This window comes from Microcebus murinus, chromosome 1, assembly GCF_040939455.1.
Source record: "Microcebus murinus isolate Inina chromosome 1, M.murinus_Inina_mat1.0, whole genome shotgun sequence".
In the NCBI taxonomy this organism is placed as follows: Eukaryota; Metazoa; Chordata; class Mammalia; order Primates; family Cheirogaleidae; genus Microcebus; species Microcebus murinus.
In genome coordinates, this window is record NC_134104.1 from 90,393,059 (window position 1) to 90,416,178 (window position 23,120).

Below are 23,120 nucleotides of genomic sequence, written 5' to 3' on the forward strand. Positions count from 1 at the left end.
TGCTTAACTGGTATTGGCCAGTGATTTCTGTGTGGTAATTTGGCCTTTTCTTTGTTCCTCTTGCCTGATCTGGACAGGAATATAAGCGCAAACAGTTGGAAGAACAGAGACAAGCAGAGAGACTTCAGAGACAGCTAAAGCAAGAGAGAGACTACTTAGTTTCCCTTCAGCACCAGCGGCAGGAGCAGAGGCCGGTGGAGAAGAAGCCACTGTACCATTACAAAGAAGGGATGAGTCCTAGTGAGAAGCCAGCGTGGGCCAAGGAGGTAAGTATACCCTGGGTACTTACCTGGGTACCCTGGGTAAGTACACCCAGGAGCAACCACTCCCTATTGGCCAGGCTTTTGGCTCTAATGAACTCACCCAGTAGAAGTGGAGAGCTAACCTAGTGCTGCAGAGTTGGAAAACAATTCATTGTAAGATACACACTTTGCTTTTGGAAGAACCATAACATTATTTCTAGAGACATGGCAAGGCACCTTACTCCATTTGTGGGGGTTTTTTGGCATATCTTTGTGGAGACAGTGGATTTTTATAGGCAACAGCAGACAGTAGAAAAAATCCTTTTCCTTATACCAATCCAGTTGAATTTGCGGCATGAGGATTTTTAGTGACCTTTTTGTTGTTGTTTGAAGAATGTGATTTAGGACTTAATGAAATTCTAGGTAGACTCATTTCTGGTCCATACCTGGGCCGTGTTGACTGGTCATTGACATTGTCACTAACAATGTTTGCTGTGATTCTAGCAGACACATGGTTGACCTCAGACTTGTGGTTGTGATACACACTTTTAGGACCAAAAGTCATTTGTGTTTCTTTTTCGAATACTTCCAGAGTAATGGTTTGTCATTTGTTTAACTGCTGACTAAGGAAGGATTTCCAGGAATTTGGCTCTATGATGAGCTATTTAACAATATAATTAAAAGCTGTTTGGGTGGGAGGAAAAAAGGGTAATAACCAAATGGGTAAAGCAAACAAACAAAATACAAACTCCAGCCATATCAGCAACCCGTCCAGGGGGTCACTGTGTCAGCTCATGTGCGTAACACCCTGGTGGCCAGTTCTGTCATTATTTGTGGCACCTGGTGATTTTCTTTATTTTCTCGTGAGCATAGCTAGACATTTAAGATGTTTTGGGTTATTTGGTATTTTTATCTAGCGTCTCTAGATATTTATAGCTAGAGCTTTTTTTCAAGTTATCTAGACTACAGTATTTCCAGGACCAGATTTCTTACATAAGATCCTATTTTTATAAAAGTAGTTCTGTCTTTTTATTTTTCTCTCTTACCTGATATGTATAGAAAATTCTTGAAATGATGTCCTAATGTTAATGGTGGTGGTTAATGGGAGGTAGAAATCAAAATATTGATTTTTTTCCTTTGAACTTTTTAATATTTCTGTAGATTGTTTAAATTCTTTGTAGTAATTGTATACTATTTTAATGAAAATAACTTTTCTTTTAAAATGTACAAAACTAAGTCTGTAGAGAAAATCATTTTGATTTGAGATGAAGAACATTTTTGGTCACTTCCCCTTACATCTGTAAACATAATCTATATTTACTTATGTCTATAACAGCTGCATCTTTCTCTTAGATCAATAATTCAATTTTGTGATCCTGCTCTCAGGTACAGCAACGACCCCTTAATAATCCACATGTTCTTCCAGCTAAGCAGAGTGACTATGTTGTTAAACAGCAGCTGACATGCCTCCTGGCTAGCAGAGAAGTGCCACCTCCTTCCACTGCTAAGCCATTTTCTAGCCATGCCAGGTTGAAATCTTCAGCTATGCCAGATTCACAGCTCCTGACCATGGCAGGTGTGGAGAAAGCTGAGAAACTAACCTCTACAAAGCTAATACCAGTAGCTCCTGCAGGAATTAATGATTCCCGATCAAGACTCCTGTTTGAGCATCACTCACGGAAGAAAGACGGACCAGCTTCCCCTATTAGACTTGGTTTGGAAGAAAAACTAAAGCCTCAGGAAGCCTCATGGACCATAGCGAGATCTCCAAAGAGATCTCGCTCGCAAGGATGTAGCCCAACTCAAGAGTTAGGATCTAAGGTCATTTGTGTGTCCTCTCCCAACATCTCCAAAGTGACAAGCCCCCAGTTGTCCATTACTGAAATTAAGGAAGGCCTTAGAGACCCATATGGACCTTGGGGCAGAAGGGGCATGAACTCATACATCTTTACGAGCACCTCGACTCTTCTAAGAAATGCTGCGTCGCTAAGTGACCTCTCCCTGATGCATGACCACCCAGAAGTCAGTGTTCCCAGCACCAAGCATGAGTTTAGAAGAGAAACGCCTACAGATCCCATTAAAGAGGACCATGGTTTCTTGCAAAGCATCCCAGAATTTCTTCTTTGCCCTAGGCAGCTCTTTCATGCACAAATGTACCAGAAAAGGAAGAAAAGCGTAGAGCAGTTTCCATTTCCTTCCTTCAACCTCTACCCAGCACATTCTGATTTGAACTTGTCCACTTTGACTTCATTGTTTTCTAGACGCTATTTGTCCTCATCACTAAATTTACCGGACTATCCTCTCCATTCAGAGCTAGTTCACAGTTCCCAAGCTTTCAGAAGCCATGGCATTCCCAGGGGCAAATCTTTGGAGATGTCATCAAGGCAGTTTTCTGGACCTCCTAGTTCATCTGTGCTTCCCGGGCAGGCTCCTGGCAGGAAAAGAAACACAGCAGTTGGGCGTGCAAACAACATGGCTGTGTCACCAGGCACTCCTGATGTGAGGTGCCCTGGCCACCATAAGTCTGGGCCACCTCTGGTGGGTGACGTCTTCCGAGGTCCCTGGCTTCCTAGCAGCTGGCGCTCTTCCTTTGGGCTTGATGCACTTCCAGAGATATGTGGGAACATTCTTTGGGGATTTCATATCTAGTCCTTCCCTCCTGGGTGTGATTAACATAATCCAGCTTCCAACTAACCATCCATTTATTCATGAAACAGTTCTCAAGCCTTAGAGTGAGTGATCATATTTTGGAAGAAATATGAAACATTTATTTATATGCTAGAAGGAGAGTGACAGTTGCTCCAATTTGGGATTGGAGCACCTGATGTACAACTAAGAACAAATAATTGCCTGCCTTAGTTTGATTCATCATTTTTAACACCCACTTCTTAAAAATGGGTATAAAAATGAGTGTGATGATCTTCATCTACTTGATCTTTTAATGCTTCTCATCAGCAATGTATGAACTCTTTTTCTAAAACATTATTTACAAATCTCTTTTCTTACATCAGAGAGGCAGGTGGGGCTCAAAGGAACCAAACAGTAATAGGCATTTCAAGACTTCAGGTATAAACAAAATTTATACCTCATCAGTATTTTAACTGTCAACTGATAAGAAAACCTGGATTAAACTCTCTAGAGGTAGAATTAAGAAGTACCATTTTCTTTTTCAAATGCATCCTTTACCAGGATATAAATTTGAAAATATCCTCATCCTTGATGAGTGAGAAGCTATGCTCATGCCACTATCTCCTGGAATATAAGGTCTGCACTTTTTTACCCCTTATGGTATTGAAGATACTACCCACCTATCTTCTACCCATTGCAACTTCTCCTGTAATCTGAGCCAGCATTTATTTTCTACCTCAGCTCTGTAGCTTCTCATCAAGATGTTTTTTTCCTTCTTTGATTCCTTTTCCATCTATTTCTCTTCCGTTATTCCAATTAAACACTCTTTCATCAGCAATGTAATGCTGTCATAATGCTTCATCCTGTTTTTATTTTTTCATTTTATAAAACATGAGTGATCATTGCATTTCTCATTACCTTTCTCATTAATCCATTGGATGCAGTAAGAACCTATGGAAATGCTCAGTCATTTACAAATCTTGTTGAGCTTCTCTCTTTTTCTTTTTACTGAGTATTCTTTCTGTTCTGAATGTCACATTGGCTTTGATTTTCAGATTTCAGCCAGAAAGGAACATTAATGTCTCTGCGTTTAAAGGATGGGTGGGGAGCCTTCTCACCCCTTTGAAATTGTTGGCCATTTCTGGATTGGAATGGAAGCCAGATTTGTTCTGTGAAAATATCAGTGTGATGTTCTGTTGAACATTAGCAGAATTTGAAAGTCTTTTCTGTCACTTTTTGGATGATGGAGAGTCCCTTTTCTTTCTCCTATTCCCTATAATGACATAGGATTGTCTGAGCCTGGCAGTAACTGTGTGTGTTCCCCTCCCCTTTTTATCCCACATACATTTTTAAAAAAAATTTGCACCAAGGCTCAGCAATGACAGAAGGCTTTGTCTACATGGGTATTGCATGAGATTATATTTTAATTTTTGTTTTAAAGGGTCTCATTCTGTCACCCCAGGCTGGAGTGCTATGGCCTGATTATAGCTCATTGCAACCTCAAACTCCTGGGCTCAAGCCATACTCCTGCCTCAGCCTCCCAAGTAGCTGGGACTATAGGCACATATCACCATCCCCAACCAATTTTTTTAATTATTTTTTGTAGAGACATAGTCCCGCCATCTTGCCCAGATTGATCTTGAACTCCTGTTTTATTTGGCAAACGATGATCTGATAAGGACCAAGTTATCTCTTATTCTACCAGTATACTGTATATAGAAATTGTATATAGCTTATATATGAGGTTCCCAAATTACCATTTAGAGAATTTATAGCTCTGGTCTCATCTTTTCCCAGTTTATGGTCATCTCTCTTAAGATTTAACAGAAGAGAGAACTGGATGAAAATAGTGAGGAGTATGTTTGAGTGCATGTTCTTCTGCTTCCTGGCTGTGGCCTGGGGCAAGTCTCTTCACCTTCCTGAGATACAGCTTCCTCATTTGCACTTCCTGCCTCGCAGTTGGGAGGATCGTGGGCAATAATGTATGTGCTTGTGCCGTTTAAACATTAGGCACTGTACAAATGCAAAATGTATTTACTCAACATATTCCTCTTTTGTTCCCAAAGCCATTGTAGCTCACAAGGAATAAGTGTTTTGACTCTGTTGTTTCTGGTTTGATTTCCCATGACCAGTTCACTCACATCTCCTGTCTACTCACCCAGGTCTCCCAGGTGATAGATAAGCACTTCTTTATTTCCCGTCTCAGCTTGTTAAGGATTCTCTTCATTACTTGGAAGTTATGTGCCCCATTCACGTGGGATCTATTCATTTTTCTGGAATATTGGTTAGAAGTGGACCCTGGAAAATAGTTCAGGCCCTTAGCTTTAGACAAGATCACATTTTAAGCATTCCTTATGAATAAGAGTTTCCCCTGTGCTCAGATGGGTCCCAGAGAAGGGGCGTCCTCAGACTTGCTCGGTAATTATTAATATCTGCTCATGCTGGTTTTGCCAAAGAACAGTATGACTCAGTTCTTTATGTCAGCAGTGAGTGCAGGGTCAAAGTATCTAATGAGCACTTTTGAAGTTATTTATTGACTTCTTTCTCTTTCTCCAGTATTGCCAGTAAACACAAAAATCAAATTATTTTGTTCAGTTGGGGAAAAAAAGAGAATTCCCATACAATTGCATTTGATTCACCACATATTAGCTCTTATGTAAGGCCTACTAAGACCTTCATAGACCCTAGGGACCCCACATAATATAAAATGTTGTTAAAATGCACCCATATAACATGGTAAATATATATTTGCTGTCAACATTTTTGAAATTACTTGTATAATTTTGTTTTGAAATTCCTTCACAGTGGATGTCATTCATTATTGTAAAGTAAGACATTATAACTTACAAATTGTTTTCAATTATAAAAAACAATTTAATTGACGTTGACAGTAGTATTTCCCTTTACATATATTTAAATATATTTTTATTTATTTTGAAAATTTTTTTAAAGCTCATAATTAACAAATGTATTTTTAGGTCTTCTATATTTGTGCAGCCTTTATACAGCTCAGAGGCCTTAGACGTCACTCTTTTAGTTCCCAATGGATGGCACAGCCCTGACTGCAGTGCAATTTTATTTCCGAGACCACCGTCATTTTTTCTTTCTCTCTATAATGCTGTAGTAAATACTATAGCATTTCTGCAGAGGTGATGCATACCTCTCCAAAGTTATTTTAGTTTTCATGTTGAAATGATCCTATTAATATGAAAACATTGCTTTTATGGCAAAATTGATCAGTCTGCTCATCTTGGTCTCTGTATTCACTGATAATCCCTTCATCTAAAAAATCCTTTATAGCTGGTATCATTGTTGTTTGGGTGTAGCACCTTAACAATCTGTATCTGATGTTACTAGAACACCCTTTTTCAGTGTGCTTCTGGCATTTCATGTCTTCTTGGCGGCAGGAGGTTAGAGGAGAGGCTTGGCTACTAGACTTTTTTAATATCCTCAGGCAGATGGAAGCATGTCTTGATGGTGCACCAGTTTTTAATCACATACATCCTTACTCTGGGGTGGGAAGGGGGGAGCCACTTCTTCTTTTGTCTCACTCCTGCTCAGTGAGTGAACGTAATTTGTGATAAGTCAGAGGACAGGCCTTTGCCTGGTATCAAAATAATCATAAGGGCCCACTCCTAGATATACTCTCTAGATTTCCTTCTGTCCATCTGAAGCTGTTATTAGGAGAAGCACCACTTCCAAAGTTTGCTTTGATATCTTTGCTCCAGTTCTTAACATGATCCTTTGGTGCAAAGGCACTTGGGCAGCATTGTTGTCCTAAAGTAGCTTTAGGACAAGGTTTTCTTGAAAAAAAAAGTGGGTAGCCAGACGCCTCATTGTTACACCCTTCTCATAGATTTTCAGATTTCTTTGGACAAACTCCAGCCCAAGAAATTTTAACACATTGGACCCTTCCTGAAATAATTTGCAAAGTCATTTATGCCATATAGTTTAGAATGGTACAGACTGAAACATACAATGGTAGGATTTAGTATGTAAACTAACTGATAGAAAGCATAGGAAATTCTACTAGAAGTACATTAGTAACATGTATACATGACTAATCAAACCCATTAATTGCCTATGAATATCACTACCCTACTTTCTGCCCTATTCATTTCTAATGACCGCATTAGGGCCTCCTATGGCCTGTGGTCCTATTGGCAGCAGGGATTCTTAGACTGGAGCTTTGTTGCTGACAGTTACCAAAACAATTCTTTATCTCAATAATGGTTTCTTTGCTCCAGATAGAGTCTTTAAGGACAGACTTTTCCACTGTTGTTTTTAATGTGCTTTCTCTTAATGTGTATTTAAAATTGAGTATATTTTACAGTTAAAAAAAATAATAATAACAAGTGTACTTCACTCTAAATATATTTGGTTGCTGAATTTGGGGACATTTGGCTAGAGTTTGGATAGCCAATATTTATCTGAAGACATGTCTGAATTCTTAGCTTCCTGAGCTCAGAGACCAATGGTTTATTTAGTGGGAGTTTGGATATAGAAGGGTGCTTGTACATGTGATTGGTCTATTAACGATCTTCCCTGAAAATAAGGAAATGGATAATATTTAACCAATTCTAGTGGTCTAAAAATATTAACCTTCTTTTCAAAGAGTCTGGCATTTGTAAAAGGAATACATTGCATGCATTGGTCTCAGTTTATCTATTGCTATCTTTACGGGAGTTTTTCTTCTTTGTGGTCTTATCTCAAAGCTGGCTTTGTCCTTTTGCTCAATGCAACAGCCAAATAATTATTGCTGATGTAATACTTTGCACACATGCACATACAAAGTATACCTATTCTGTTTTACATTCCTGGCTTTTTGCAGCAAATCTTACTTGGTATGTGGTGAGCTTCTGGGACACGGAATTTCAAAACCAAAGTCAACTGGATGCCACTTGTATGTACCCTGCACAGCCATAGTTGGGGAAGAGATGTTCAAATTATACCTTAGTAGAAGCAGGAGGAATGCTTTCTATTTGAGGTTAATGTGAATTTTAAAAACAGTTTTATTCTGTGTATTAGACTGAGTCTGCCTCTAGTAAGAGTCAAAATGGAGTAGGGAGGATGGGAAAAAAATAGCTCTTCTGAATTTTTATTTCAAATCAGGCAGTAAAACGAATAAAGACTTTTAGCTGCTAAAAAATATGCAGACAGACATGAATACTGAATACCTACTTGTAGGCTCTTACAATGCTCAGTGTGTGAACAGAAGAGGATTAAGGGCTTACTCTAAAGGTCATCAGGGTGGTGAGAATGGTTGCATTGTCCTAGTGGGTTTGGGAAGCACAAGGGTCAAATTGACCCTGAAGAAATAAAGGACAGCATGCAATGGACCTAGAGAAAAAGTCCTAAACCTCTTAAAGTTGTCTAAGATCTTAAGTCATCTCTTGCAGTATACACCTTGTTTATCTAAATTTCCCCTTAAAATTATTCCCTGAGACAGTCTGTGTGCTGTAAATATGTATTAAGGGTAATTTTTGCCTGTTAAAAAAGCCATTCACTGGTCCTGTGAACCTTCCCTGTGAAGCACTTGGGATCAGTTACCTGCTTTTGGGCTGAGAGAGACTCTGGAAGAAAGGCAATGCCGAGGAAATGAAATGGCTGGAGGGGGAGAAGAAAGGTGAGGAGGGAAGGCAGAATGAACACCACATGTGGGGACACAGGGAGGAAGAAAGGGGAGAGCGAGGCAGTGGAATCCAAGCTGGCATGGAAGGAATGAGCAGGAGCAGTGTATTTAGGGAGCAGGGAAAGACAACTGGAAAGAAAGACCCCTGAAGAGAGAAAAAGAAAATGATACAGGAAGTCTATTTAAGACAGGCCATGCTTATGAAGCAGGCAGCCTGGAACACCCACTTGTCTATCAGTAAGACGTGTGAAGAAGTGGAGGGTGTGTGCACTCAGCTCCATCCTCTTGTTCTTCCCCTGCCTGTCCTGTGAGTCAGCCCAAAGCAAGTTTCCATTTCCCCCAAGCCCTCTTAATACATACTACTGTTCCCTTGGATTGTCTAGGGTGCAAACTGTCTGCCTTGCAGCAAGATAACATCCCAATCAATGCAAGATAAACTCTCAAGCAGGTCCCAAACTTCCAGCTAACTGAATTAACACAGGATTATGGATAGAGGAAGAAAGATAGCTTAGGTGTTCTTGGGGTTTTTTGTTGTTGCTGCTGCTAGTGTTTGCTATGATAGAAAAGAGTTCTTTTGGCTGGGCTCGGTGGCTCACGCCTATAATCCCAGCACTCTGGGAGGCCAAGGTGGGAGGATCTCTTGCACTCAGGAATTCAAGATCAGCCTGAGCAAGCGTGAGATCCTGTCTCTACTAAAAATAGAAAAATTAGCTGGGCGTGGTGGTGCGCACCTGTACTCCCAGCTGCTCGGGAGGCTGAGGCAGGAGGATCCCTGGAGCCCAGGAGTTTGAGGTTGCTTTGAGCTAGGCTGAGGCCACTGCACTCTACTTAGTGCAACAGAGTGAGACTCTGTCTCAAAAAAAAAAAAAGTTCTTTCCAAATTCTTGATACAGAGCAGAAATAGAGAATTTTGGCTTCTTAAAATGAATTGCTAAGAGAGTTCAAATGGCTGTGCAGGTGACTACAGAAGATCCTTACCAGGAGATGAATTGACTTCTATCCACTGAGGCTGTCTTTTGCTTTTGGCTTCTAGGTAGAAGAACGGTCAAGGCTCAACCGGCAGAGTTCGCCTGCCATGCCTCACAAGGTTGCCAACAGGATATCTGACCCCAACCTGCCCCCAAGGTCGGAGTCTTTCAGCATTAGTGGAGTTCAGCCTGCTCGGACGCCCCCTATGCTCCGACCAGTCGATCCCCAGGTATATTCCGTCCCCCTTTCCATTAGCTATTCCCACAGGGTGTACAGTAAAACCTGTGTTTAGGCATAGGACCATCAAATTATGATCCTTAATATATGATTCATAGTAATATGGAAGGCCCCATAGTAATATGGAATTTGATGGGCAGAGTAAAAACAAATCACTTCTTGGTAAATTGGCCTCTCTGGAGATCAAAAGGGGTTTCTTCAAGGTGAGAGCAAGCATCCTCTTAGTTATAATTCCCAAAACTAGAATTCATACAGACCTTTGAGGTATATATGTTGTGTGTGTATATATATCATGTATCTATGTATACAATACATGTAATCTTTTGTCCCTTGGGATTTTGACATGAGCCCGGAACTGGAAAAATTAACTGTACTTGCTTAAGTAAAACTATGTCTTCTAAGCCAGTAGTTCTCAAAATGTGGCTGAATCAAAAGCATCGAGCATCACCCAGGAACTTGGTAGAAATGCCAGTTCTTGGGCCCACTCAGCCCCACCGATCAGAAACCCTGGGCTGGGGCCTGGCAGGCTGTGACTCTGATGTACTTTAGAGTTTGAGAACCACTGTTGTAAGCTATTTGGTAAAGAAAAAGGATTACTCCACTTTTAGGAAAGGAGGAAGATTCTGGAAGTTCTACAGAACTTTAAAATTATATGTACTAAAAATAAAATATAAAATGAAATGGATCATGGAATTCCATGAAAAATAAAGGTAATGAGGCTTTTTTAACCCAAGTGTCTTAAATTTCTTCCAGGTATCCACCTGTGTTAAAACTTCCACAAAATATTTTGAGGCCACTTTTGAAACATGTAACTGTTTGAACTGAAGTTTAAAAGAGTAGTGATAAAAATCAAATATTTTTTGTGTTTTGAGCTTGCCTTTAATAAATGAAGCCCAAGAATTTTCAGCACCAGCCAGCTTAGCCTATCTTCCTCTTGGTTGGTTTTAATTTGTATATAATTCTTTCATGCCTAACCCTCAAAAGGATACATTTTTTTTACAGGAAGTTCTCTTTTAATGTACAAACATCCTCTTTTAAAACTCCTGACTTTGACCTTGGAGGGTACTTTCACTTGTAAAAGGAGAGAACAGAGAGAAATTTACTTTATGGAAATGGCTAGGGAATGAAAATGTAGCTATTCTGTAACAGTTAATTGGGTTAAGCCTGTTTCCGGTGCTTCAATTTTTGTTTTTGTTTTATTTTTTGACTCTTTTAAAGTAAGTTTGTGTTTTGTACTTGATATTTTTTATTTTCAAAACTTCTATTTGTATAAATTTATGGAATACAAGTGCAGTTTTATTGCATGCTTAGATTTCGTAGTGGCCAAGTCAGGCTGTAGGGCATCCATCACCCGAATAATGTACATTGTACCCATTAAGTAATTTCTCATCATCCACCCCCCTCACACCCTCACCCTTCTGAGTCTCCACTGTCTGTCATTCTACTATCTACATCCATGTGTATGCATTTTTTAGCACCTACCTGTGAATAAGAATGTGCCATATTTGACTTTCTGTGTCTGGCTTGTTTCACTTAAGGTAATGACCTCCAGTTCCATTTAAATGTGCTTTGTTTTAATATCACTATTTAATATATTTAATGATATTTAGCAGTAATGTAAATTTAATGGATTCTTTTCTGGTTGAAGCATAACCTTCAGCTAAACTGGGGTTTGAGGATTTTCTCTGATTGTCATTAATAATATTCCAACACTGAATTTCAGACCCAAGAGGGTTTAACAGGTCCTTGCACAAAGCAAATACTAAATTAATATTTGTTGAATTAACAATTTAAATAGAAACCACTCTAGATTTTTCCCCAGCCAAAATGTATTGAACACCTCCCACATGCAGGCAGAGTTAGAGTCGGGGACATGATGTGAGCGTGACAGACATAGCTACTGTCTCCAGGGAGTTCACCTTCCTGAAGTCAGAGAAGGCAGGTTAGACAGTCACCAACAGGAAAGTGTGAGCAAGGCTGTGGCCAAGGGGGTACCCTGTGCTCTGGATTTTAATGATTTGTCTCAAAGAGCCACAGTTTCACTGAAAGACTGTCTGTCTTCCCTGCATAAAAAATATCACCACATGCCTAGTTGTGAGACTTACAACTCCAAAAGAAATGTCCCGGTGTTGAGAGATACGTAATACCACAGGGGGTCAGAGGCCACACCGCAGAAAGCAGGATATTGCAGAGGTTAGGCATTTGTGCTGTGAGTGTAGACTGCCTGAGTTCCGATCCAGTCTCAGCATGTGTTAGCTGTGAAATCCAGGGTGTTGCTTAACCCTGCTGTACCTTCTTTTGCTCATGTGTAAAATGGGGGAAATAAATGATTGTGTCCACCTCAGAGTGGACTCAGTGAGTAAATAACAGGTAAGATACTCAGAGCAGTTCTTACTTTACAGAGCGGCAGCACTCTCTAAAGTCAAAAGTTTGGGGTGGGGGGAGTTTAAAGGAGTACGTTTGTAATATTAGAAGAGAACTGGTCATAAAATACATTGATTGTATTGCTGGTCAGTAATTGTTCGCTAACTATGCAGTAGTTAGTATTATTATTATTATTTGTTCCATGGACTTAGCATTCTCAAGGAAGTCATCTAACTTTTTGCCAGGAACCCTGGTTAAGCCCTAGGCATCTCTCTAAATGGAAGATTTTAAAGAGCTGCTAAAGATACACTACAGATAGCTGTGATGGACTCTCTGTTGTCCAATTTTTGTGCCCTAGAACTTTTTTTTTTTGCCCTTCAACCGATTGAGGTCCTAACTGATCTGCTCCTCTGCTTTTTCTTCCACTAATGCTGCTCTAATGCTGTTTTGATGCTTAGATCCCACATCTGGTGGCTGTGAAATCCCAGGGCGCCGCCTTGACCGCCTCCCAGTCAGTGCACGAGCAGCCCACGAAGGGCCTCTCCGGGTTTCAGGAGGCGCTGAGCGTGACCTCTCACCGCGTGGAGATGCCGCGCCAGAACTCAGATCCCACCTCTGAAAACCCTCCACTCCCTACGCGTATCGAAAAGTTTGACCGAAGCTCTTGGTTACGGCAGGAAGAAGACATTCCACCAAAGGTGAAATTACTGGGGTGTTTTCATCACCGCTGTCATTGTTGATTTTTATTATTACCATTAGCCCAGACCTTTCTTAGGAATGAAGAACGCAATAATGGCAAAGCATCTTCTCTTCTCACGTTTGTTCTGGTCCCTCCTCATTCCCAAGCTAAGACTTAGATTATCATTTATCATTACTGACCTTCACTTCCCCCCAAAGAAACTGAGGCGCAGGTGGATTGTACGTCTAGAAAGCATATATCCTGTATCCAGAATTAGAATTCTCAAACCGGCACTTTCCAAACTGTTATTTTATTATCCATGTTAAGAAATAGAATAATGGATATTTTCATTGATGACTGAATCTACATCTAGACAAATTGAAAACTTGCAGATAAAAAGTAGAAAATTTATTTATTCCTATTTTTAACAACACAAAGTGTAACCAGATTTCAGGGTTTCAGAAAATAGTATTGCTCTTAGGATAATTTAGTTGGCCTCATTTAAATAAAGCTCTTTCTAGGCCAAGTCTAATTTAATTTCAGCCTTAATTTATTACTGAAGATAAAACTTTAGGGTAAAATGCCCAGCGATCCCACTGGACAAGAGCAGCCCTAAGTTGGGCTCTTTTGTTTTCCTGTATCAAGTCCTTACTCATTATAAGAAATGTTCTGGAATGTGGTTGTGCATCTGGCTGCAGAACAACCTGGAAGTATTTCAAAATACTGGAGAAACTTTTGCATCATTCTTCCTAGTTTAGGAATCCCCTTTATCTTGAACTCAGCACAAGAGCTGTGACAAATGAAATATTCCACAATTTCCAAAAAGTAATGCCATTGTTAATTCCAGAAAAAATAAAAATTTTTACTCAGTGATTTACAAATATATTTTCTCATCTTCCTCTCAAAAGGATATTATAACAAGAGTCTCAAAATAAAATCAGCCAATAATTTGTTGATGTTTCATCTCTGTGGAAGCAGAAATGCCATCAGAAAAGGTTACTAAGGGAGCAAAGTTCAATATGGAAAATATAGTGGGTAGAGCAGCAGACACAATAGCTGGAAAAACTAAAAAGGAAGTTATTGGTCCACTCTAAAAATACGTAGGCATACATACATGTATAAAGCTGGGAGGAAACTTTAGACCAATTCAAAAACTTAGGTTTTAATAATTTGTTAGGCTTTTTCTTCTCTACAACTATTTACATTTACATAAAGGAAAAATAGTAACAGCAATATTTAATTTGAACAGATGGTAGCACTGATTTGGCCTTTCTGCTTCACTTCACTGGCTCCTCTTTATATTAAAATGAATTATAATAAAAATTAATTTTTTAAGACAGACAAAGGATGACATTTTACATTGAAAGTAATTTTCAGAACTAGGATTCATAATATGATTCTCTTAAATAATGAACTCCTTTGGTACACTTGCAATATTTGATTTCATTTTTAAAATGTTCATATGTTTCATAAAATGAGGCATACTGGAATTCTTCCTGAGGCTTTTGCTAGATAAGCTCATAATACATTTTCCTGCTGTACCTCGTAGTCTTATTGGTACTTACACAATGTTTTTGAAGACCCTTTCAGTATTTTCAGTATTAATCCTGTTTTGTATTATGTTTGCTAATTGACCGAAGCACAGTGCTTTTGGTTTTTGGTTTTAGTTAGTAATTGCAAGTTGACTAGGAAGTAGAAACATTCCGGATCTATTGCAGTAGGTTCGCTGAGCTCACTGACATATGACTTATGTCCCAAGTTCTATTCTGATATCCTAGTTTCTCACCAGATTTCATAATTTCCTTATCTGCTTAGTTGTACTATGAGGTAAAAATGGAACCTGGTTTGTGTGTGTGGCTCTCATCTAATGCAACTTCCAGTGAGTTAATGGTATCCTGAAGACATTTCTGGTATTCATCAATTTTGCCCAACCAAGAGAGGTCAATTATTTTTAGCCCAGTGAATCAAACTTACTAGCTTAGTCTATCTTTAAATTTGTTGTTAAGATTGAGGATGACCCTTCTTAGTGGTGGCTGACTTTGTCTCATTACCATTTGCCAGTGGACTCTTGTTTGATTTTTTGGGGGGAGTTTAATATTGCTTTGAGAAATGAAAGATAGTTCTTTCCTGTTTCCGATAGTTTCTGTAACTTCTGGCAAATCTTTGTAAAGGAGAAGGATTTTCTGACAGTAGCCTATGGAAGCTGTCTGATCGAAAATATTCCTGAATTCTGATTTCTTCCAGGTGCCTCAAAGAACAACTTCTATATCTCCAGCGTTAGCCAGAAAGAATTCTCCTGGGAATGGTAGTGCTCTGGGACCCAGACTAGGATCTCAGCCCATCCGAGCAAGGTAAGGGAAGGAAACTGGTTAAGGTAAAGAAAAAGGCCCTACCACCACTGTCATTATTGCTTTCCTAAAAATGTCTTGTGTTCTTTTTTCACTTCAGAGGCATGTTGACTTGCCATCTGGACTGCAAGCTCTGATGGGCTGGAACACATGCCCTGTATTTCTTCAGTAGCTTTTTACAGAAGTCAGTATTCAGTGGGAGCTCCTGAATGAATGAGTGAATAAATGAATGAATGTATGAAGCAATTCAGAAGCCAATCAGGTGTACCTTTACTGGTAGTTTTTAAAATCTGGGAGTAAAATGACAAACATAAATCTGGTTGCAATACCCCAGAACACTATTTCAGAGACCATTTAATAGAGTCAGCAGAACAAAATGGCCTGAGTTGAGGTGATTTTTAGCATCAGATCAAGAAACATGCCCCGGGAACCACTGAGACATTACAAAGTCATTACCAAAGAAATAGTGACCAACTTCAGAGCTTCCCTAGCTTGGCAATTACAGAAAGACTACCTCCTATGAGGGAATCACCTGGCATTATGGAAGGTCACTGAAATACAGTTATGTTTCCACTCTTGTTCTGTGTTCTTCTTCCAGAATTTTCCATCAACAATGCATATTCCTACAGTCAGGAAATTGCATCTACCTCCACTGGTTGGTGTGAAGGTCTGGGAGAAGCTGGAAAGTAAACAATGTCTTTACAGTATCTGGGCAGATTTTATGTGGTAACAGATGCTGTTTGTGGCTATAATTCATCAATCTTCCCTCAGATTTTTCATGATGAATACATCCTTTTTTAGGATCAACTGAAATAGCAAATGGCCTCTGCTGAGGCTATAAAAAGGATGAGCTTGGGAAGGCGGTTTTCTTCTTCATTGTGTTCATAATAAGGGAAGAACCTTCCTTTTGCTAGTAAGAGAGAGAAAGACTAGAAATGAAGCTTATGATTACATGTACATATCTTTAAAATATGGAATGCTTTTGATCAGAAAGCTTTAGCTTTCCTCTGTACATGAAAAGCCTTCGGAAGGGGTCAGTCCATAAATAAGATGGAACTATAGTAAGAGCTACAGTAAGAGTGAAAGCCCTTAGGGCAGAGATGCTAGCCCATTCTGAATGAAATTACCAATAGCAAGAGGCTCTGAAAGAGCCATTTTTCCCAGTGACTTGTCAGATTCACGCTGAGCTGGTGTTGCTAAGCAGCACTGAGGAAGACTAGAGCCACTGTGACCCAGCCACTGAGGAATGTGAGCTCAGGACTGCCAGCCTGAACCTTATCTATCCCCCTCTTCAGCAGCTATAAGTCCCCAATTATTGGTGCTTCTTGTGCCTTTGAACCTTGCCCTTGGGGCTCTGCACATTGGATCAGTTTCTTAGAATTTCAGTGGCTTTAGATCAAACATTATTTCAAGTTTTAAGTATGTTTCCTTCTGTCAACCAAAAAGAAAAACAGAGAACTACCATTATATAGTCAAATAGCCACTTTTTATTTCCTCTGAAGCGCTATTTTAATGATACTGGGCCTAAGATAATTGGTATTTGATGATGAGTAGCTTATAAAATACGAGATTTTTCCCTTGAAACCATTTAAACATTATACTTTGTCCAAAGAATGGCCGGGCGCTGTGGCTCACGCCTGTAATCCTAGCTCTTTGGGAGGCCGAGGCGGGTGGATCGTTGGAGCTCAGAAGTTCAAGACCAGCCTGAGCAAGAGCCGAGACCCCGTCTCTACTAAAAATAAAAAAATAAAAAAAAAAAAAAACGTTAATTGGCCAACTGAAAATGGAAAAAAAAAATAATAAAGGAATAAAAAAAAAAAATTAAAAAAAAAAAAAAAAAAAAACAAAGAATGCCAACTTTGTGAGAGATGGCTAACATTTTTCTACTGACAGAGGAGGGGAGGAAGTAATTTTGGAGTTAATAATTATTTACCTACAATGAAAGTCGGAGATAAGGGGGTAGGGGATGGGGGATGGAGAACCCCCACCTCTGCACATGGGGCAATCCTGCAGAACACCCTGCTTCTTGCTGTCATGCACCTCCATGTGACCAACATTGAAGAATCAGACTTGGAAGCTCTATATTAGATTGCTTTTTTAAAAGCTTCAAGGTTTGGTTTATTTACTATGATAAAGATAGCTTTTAGTTCACCTTTGCAGCATACTAAACTGCCCCAAAACTTAGAGGCCTGAAAGAATAACAGTTTATTATTTCTCGTAATTCTGTGGGTTGGCTAAGAAGTTCCTCTGCTGGTCTCATGTGGGCTCACTTGTGCAGCTGCATGGAGCTGATGGGTCAGCTGTCCCTCTTTCTCCATGTGGTCTTTCATCCTGGACTTCTTTAGCTTTGGTGATTTCAGAAGAGCACTTCAGGAGGGAACGCTCCAGTGCATAAGCACTTCTGAAGCCCTTGCTTGCATCATCTTTCCTGATGTCCCATTGGCCACCCAGGTCCCTTGGCCAAGCCCTGAGTCAACACAGAAAGGAACTACACAGGGGCATGGACACTGGGAGATGTGATGTGATGAGGGCTATTACTGAGGCACATGTTTCTAAATATACACAGTAATGGAGCAAGTACCGCTGCGTAGGCACCAGTTGGTCAAGAAAGTGTTACTAGGTGTCACCTGTAGTTCCCTGTCTTCTGCTTGGTTCAGGGTAATTTATTTATTTTTTGTATTTAATGAACACCTCTGGAGCACTGTATGTACTGTTCTAAGTGCTTCACAAATATTAGCTAACTTAAACCATATAGCAGTTCTGTGAGGTAGTGACTATAACCACCCCCAATTTACAGATGGAGAAATTGAGATACATGCAAGTAAATTGCCCTAAGTGACAAAATTAGTTAAGTGGTAGAGCCAAGATTTGAACTCAGGTAGCCTTGCACTAAAGTCTATGCTCTTAGGTACTACTCGATGCAAATCTATTTAGTATGGATGCAGCTGGCATTGCTGTCTCATTTTCCCAGGGGAAAGCAGCCCTTGATTCATTGACTGGCACAGCACCATTTTGCCTCTACCTTTCACACCATGTGGTTTAGTGAGTCAGTGAACAGCTCCTCTTACTCTTATGGTTATTCATTCTTATCTTGTGATACTCACCACTTTTTAAAACTTGTTGTCCTGTGAGACTCATTTATAACCTGAACACTTCCCCACTCAAACTGGAAGTAATATTATCACATGCTTTTGATACTTCTCTTCCTAGATGGCTAAATTCCGGGTGATAACACAGTCACCATGACCCCATGCACCTGCTCCCTGCCCTTCCTCCACATGCATATGCAGCTGGGCATTGCTCAGGCTGCAAGATCAATGGGCAGTTCTCACCTGCTCTGTATACTCCCAAATGCTTCATGCTATCAAGGTGACAGGTGAATTTAAATCAAGATATGATTTGATTATTTTAAAATATTGTTTTAAAAAACTCCAGGCACTTTCATATTTAACTTTGATGCATGTGTTCTTTTAAAGCAAATTAAAATTTGATCAAACAAGTACATTCAGAATATGAAAAGATGCAAATTAAGCCAGAAACACCCAGTCAAAAATCCAGTGACTAAATGCTTACTTTCAAAAACTAATCCTCTATCCCATCCCAAACCTATCTTCTTATGGCTCATTCCTTCTCATTGGCTATGTCGTCAAAGAACAAAATAAAGTGAAATTTGGCAGTCAGCCTGATAATTAAAGACTTGGCCCAAGTATTTGGGCCATGAATTTACTTTGTAATCCTAATTTTCTGTTTTGACTTTTTATGATTCAAATGAATGGAATAATTGCTTTACTGTGTGTTTTATAGACCTAACAGCATTGTCCATAGGATGGCAAATGTCTGAACTAAAAGTTAGCATTTAAAGAAGTCTATTTGGATGTTTTCGAGTTTTTCCACATTTAGATCTAAATAGGCTCAGTTAATATGTGAATAAAGGATATCTATTATTTCATGGAATTATTCTGAAATTGATCCCCTCTAAGAATATTAATCTCATACCCCTTTGCCCAAAGGCCAGACCATTTAATACAAAATGAGAGAGAGAAAAATGTGAACAGCATGACATTTTCTCAAACTACTCATGTTTTACTAAAAAACAAAGGTAGAAAAGACATTGCAAAGTTTCCCCTATTTCTGTGTGTGATTACTTACAGACTAAATAATTCTTTTAGTCTCTAGCAGCAAAAATAGCAACCTTTTAAGATCAGCACCCACACTGGTTAGCTCTAGTGGGGAGAACTTGTGCTAATGAGGCCCAGGTCAGGGATTTAAGGCCCATGGGGTCCAATTAGCTTCACACAGAAGGAGGCTCGAGCCCTGTCAGACACACGTTCCTTCCATAGTCCTGCTAATAATGCCCATGCTCCTTCTTATGCCAGGACAGCCCTAGCCCAGGCCTGGTTGCTGACGCGGCAGCAGCCTCCCAACTGGTCTGCCTGCCTCTCTCCTGGCCATTCAGTCGCCTACCTTGGGAAGTTCGCACTCTCTGCCAGGCCATAAAAGCTGTTACTTTACAACCCACCCCTTTCTTCAGATCACGCCACTCTCCCGGAGTTTCCTAACACAGACTTGGCACTGTGTCCAGCCCTGTCCTCTGCGTCCACATGTCCCAGGAAAGCCTGGGCCCTGAGTCTCTGCTCGGGAGGTTTCCCAGGCTTCCTGCTCACTACTCCAAGGCCTACTCAAGTCCTATCTTCTTCGTAACACCACCCTCGACCACTCTAGTCTGCATTTACTGTTCCCCAAACTCCAACAGCATTTACAGTCTCTTCCACACACAACATGCAGAGTTTTGCCATGTCCCCTACTGTGTCTACGTACGTATCTCATCTGCATGATCATGTCGTGACTTCGCTGTTTGCCCTATGGCCTGTGCTTTTCCCCCACCCCTCATCCTGGTCCAGTGAGTCTTACAAAGTAGGTGCTTAATAAAAAGATTGTGGCTAAATAATCAAAGGAGTGCTACATTAGAGCAAGTAGCTGGATCCTGCTACCACATCACAACCACTAGGGGAAAAGTACCTATCACCAGCTCCCCCTCTCTCAATAGGTGTTTTTTTGTAATACAAAGAACACTGCATCACCATTCCACAAAATGGGAGCAACACCAAGAAACCTTAACATGCCCATCATTCTTAATCTGCAATACAGTTGGTTAGCAATACATTTTTTAGAACAAATACTTTTGGAATTTATTATTAACTATGCATAATAATTTTTGACCACTACTATTTAATAATAGAGGGCAAGTAGAGAAGAATTCATTATTTGAGAATTAAAGGAGATGGGTTATGTTGTTTATAAAAAATGAAGAGTTTGAAATGTAGGATACTTTATAAGTGTTATTCATTTATCATTTTAGGTGCTTTCTACATTAAGGGTATTTCCAGTATGGATCCAAATCTATCAATTTGATACAAACAATCTTCACAAAAATAGTTACTACACAAAGGAATGCCATTAAGGCATCAAAAAAAGTTTTAAGTCTTTCTCAATTTACCAATGGTCATTCTGCAATTGATTTTACTGGTAGGTTAACTTAGCAACCCCTTTAGCTACAAAAAACTGCAAAGGTAAATATTGTCATAAGTTCTACATTTATAAGATCAAAATCAATAAATTATGAGAACATATTTATTTTTACATATGTTTTCCACTGAAGTTTTCCAGGGTTGCTATTCATTTTTACTCAAATGTTTTTGGCAGATAAATTACTACAAAGCAACATTCTTGTGTTTTCAAAAAGAAATGATTTGGTTTAACTGCTGCTTATAAAGATGCTGTTTTGTGTGTTTTATGGCCAGATTACTGTAGACTAAACTACAGATGTCTCAAGGGAGGGGTCAGACTTTTTTCAAATTTATATGTGAAACAGCTAACACCAAACACAGTGCAAAGTGACTGGTATGCACTTGGTACTCTTGGACTAGGCAGAGCAAAATTAAAATATAAAATTACATTTTACTGTGATATCTTATTGCATTAAAATCATAGCACTATGGTGACTCTATTAACAAATTCTGTTTGGGGAAATGAAGATGTTGGAAATGCGGAGGGAATCAATGTTGGATCGGTTTCTTCCCCTCAGCAATGGATGGCCATACACTGGAGCTTTGAGTTTCAGGTCTCACTAAATTCTCCATGCCCAGCATTGTGCAAATCTAACAGAAAAATGAAAAGGCCTAGGAGTTATAAACTTAAAAGGAAACGTTTTTTAGAAACTTTGAAAATTCTGCTTATTTTTTAAATGAAATCATAAAAACCTCAGCAGCTGCCTCCCACCACCACTGCTTCCATGTCTCCTCTCCTGGTACAGCTTCCCTGATTGTCAAGAGTGTTCTAGGTCCTCCCATATTGTCTGGTTCTAAGTTGCAGGCAGGGCACGAATGAATTAGACTGTGTTTATCTGGCTAAGCTCGCAGAGAGCACGGGCTGTATCTTGTTCAATACCGTATCTCAAATGCCTGACCTAGTGCTTGGTATAGGACAACTGAGTGAGTGAATGAATACTGCTATTTTGGGGACAGTGAAGATATGAAGATGAATAATACAGCAAAGTCTTTTTTAAATTGAGGGCTCCTAGCCAACCAACAAACTAATTTGTTCTTGAGTTAGCATTTTATAACAATTACCAGCCTCCCTTTGATAATAGCCTCAGTATATAAAGACTTCCTGCAAGAAAATAGTAAGTACAAAGGCTCCACTAGCTACATGAGCAAAGGATGTGTTTAAGCAACTCACAGAAGAAGAATTATAAATGGCAAATAAACATGAATAATAATTATTTTACCACAGTGGTAATATTTTTTAAAACTGCACTTAAGCAGCAAGATACAATTTAGCAAATTGCTCATAATAAAAAGTGGTAAGAATTCAATGAGATGGACCAGCACATACACTTTAGTGCAAACTGGTAATACCTTTATATGCTCATACACACATATACACACACACAAACCCTAGTTTATGCCTTTTCATCCAAGAATTCCAATTCCAGAAAATAAAGATGTGATTGGGTATTTGTATGCAGGTAGATGGCTGTCTCAGTGTTACATGTCACAGCAAGGTATTGGAAGCACCTTAATGTGAGCCACCGTGCCCGGCCTCTCACTGTGGTTTTAATTTGCATTTCCATGATGAGTAATGATGTTGAACATTTTTTAATATATACCTGTTGGCCATTTGTATGGCTTCTTTTGAGAAATATCTATTTAGGCCCTTTGCCCATTTTTAAATTGTTTTCTTGTTATTGAGTGGTGTTCCTTATGTATTTTAGAAATTAACCCCTTACCAAATGCATAGTTTGCAAAATTGGCATGGTCTCGAGAGTGTAATCCATGAGCTCTGTCGTCCACACAGCAACCCTGATCTCCGGAGAACCGAGCCCATCCTGGAGAGCCCCTTGCAGAGGACCAGCAGTGGCAGTTCCTCCAGCTCCAGCACCCCCAGCTCCCAGCCCAGCTCCCAGGGAGGCTCCCAGCCTGGATCGCACGCGGGATCCAGTGAACGCACCAGAGTTCGAGGTAACGCTTTCTCTTACTTTTCCCTGGCAGCATTGCCTGGGGAGGAAAGCTGTGAGCAAGGAAAATGGTTATATTCTGACTCTGGTCTTTGTGTGGCCACTACTGTGTGATCTTGAACAGCCCCTTACCTGCTCTCGCCCTCAGTCTCCGCAGGGGAGTGGGCCGCCGTCCCTAATTGTGTGTGATGTCAGAGGATGGACAAAATCGTTCCTAATCTCAGAAACCAGTGTTTTCTAGGGAGATCACCGAATAGTGGTCTTATTTGAAAATACAGTCCCTTACCAGTCACTTGAATTTCCATTTCTATTTGATAGCCTGTGTTTAGAGTTTCATGTACTCCCAAATGTCCTGTGCACATTGTGCCAACAGTCTCTTTAAGAATTCTGAAGAATACTAGGTATTTCTCAAAATGAAATTTAGTGAAGACTAATATAGAATAAATACACTTGAAAAAAGTAAAATCTTTTACTTAAAAAAAAGTTGACTCTATTGGCTATTTCT

General features: G+C 39.7%; 1 protein-coding gene across 4 annotated transcripts in view; it reads left to right on the forward strand.

Moving 5' to 3' along the window:
• TNIK (TRAF2 and NCK interacting kinase) overlaps window positions 1-23,120 on the forward strand; it is a 380,956-nt gene that overhangs the window by 302,508 nt on the left and 55,328 nt on the right. For all 4 annotated transcript variants that reach the window (XM_012736386.3, XM_012736389.3, XM_012736387.3 and 1 more), the window contains 5 exons: window positions 78-266; window positions 9,536-9,700; window positions 12,531-12,770; window positions 14,996-15,102; window positions 22,456-22,619. In XM_012736386.3, coding sequence (XP_012591840.2) covers window positions 78-266; window positions 9,536-9,700; window positions 12,531-12,770; window positions 14,996-15,102; window positions 22,456-22,619 — 865 coding nt within the window. The remainder of the gene's footprint in view (window positions 1-77; window positions 267-9,535; window positions 9,701-12,530; window positions 12,771-14,995; window positions 15,103-22,455; window positions 22,620-23,120) is intronic.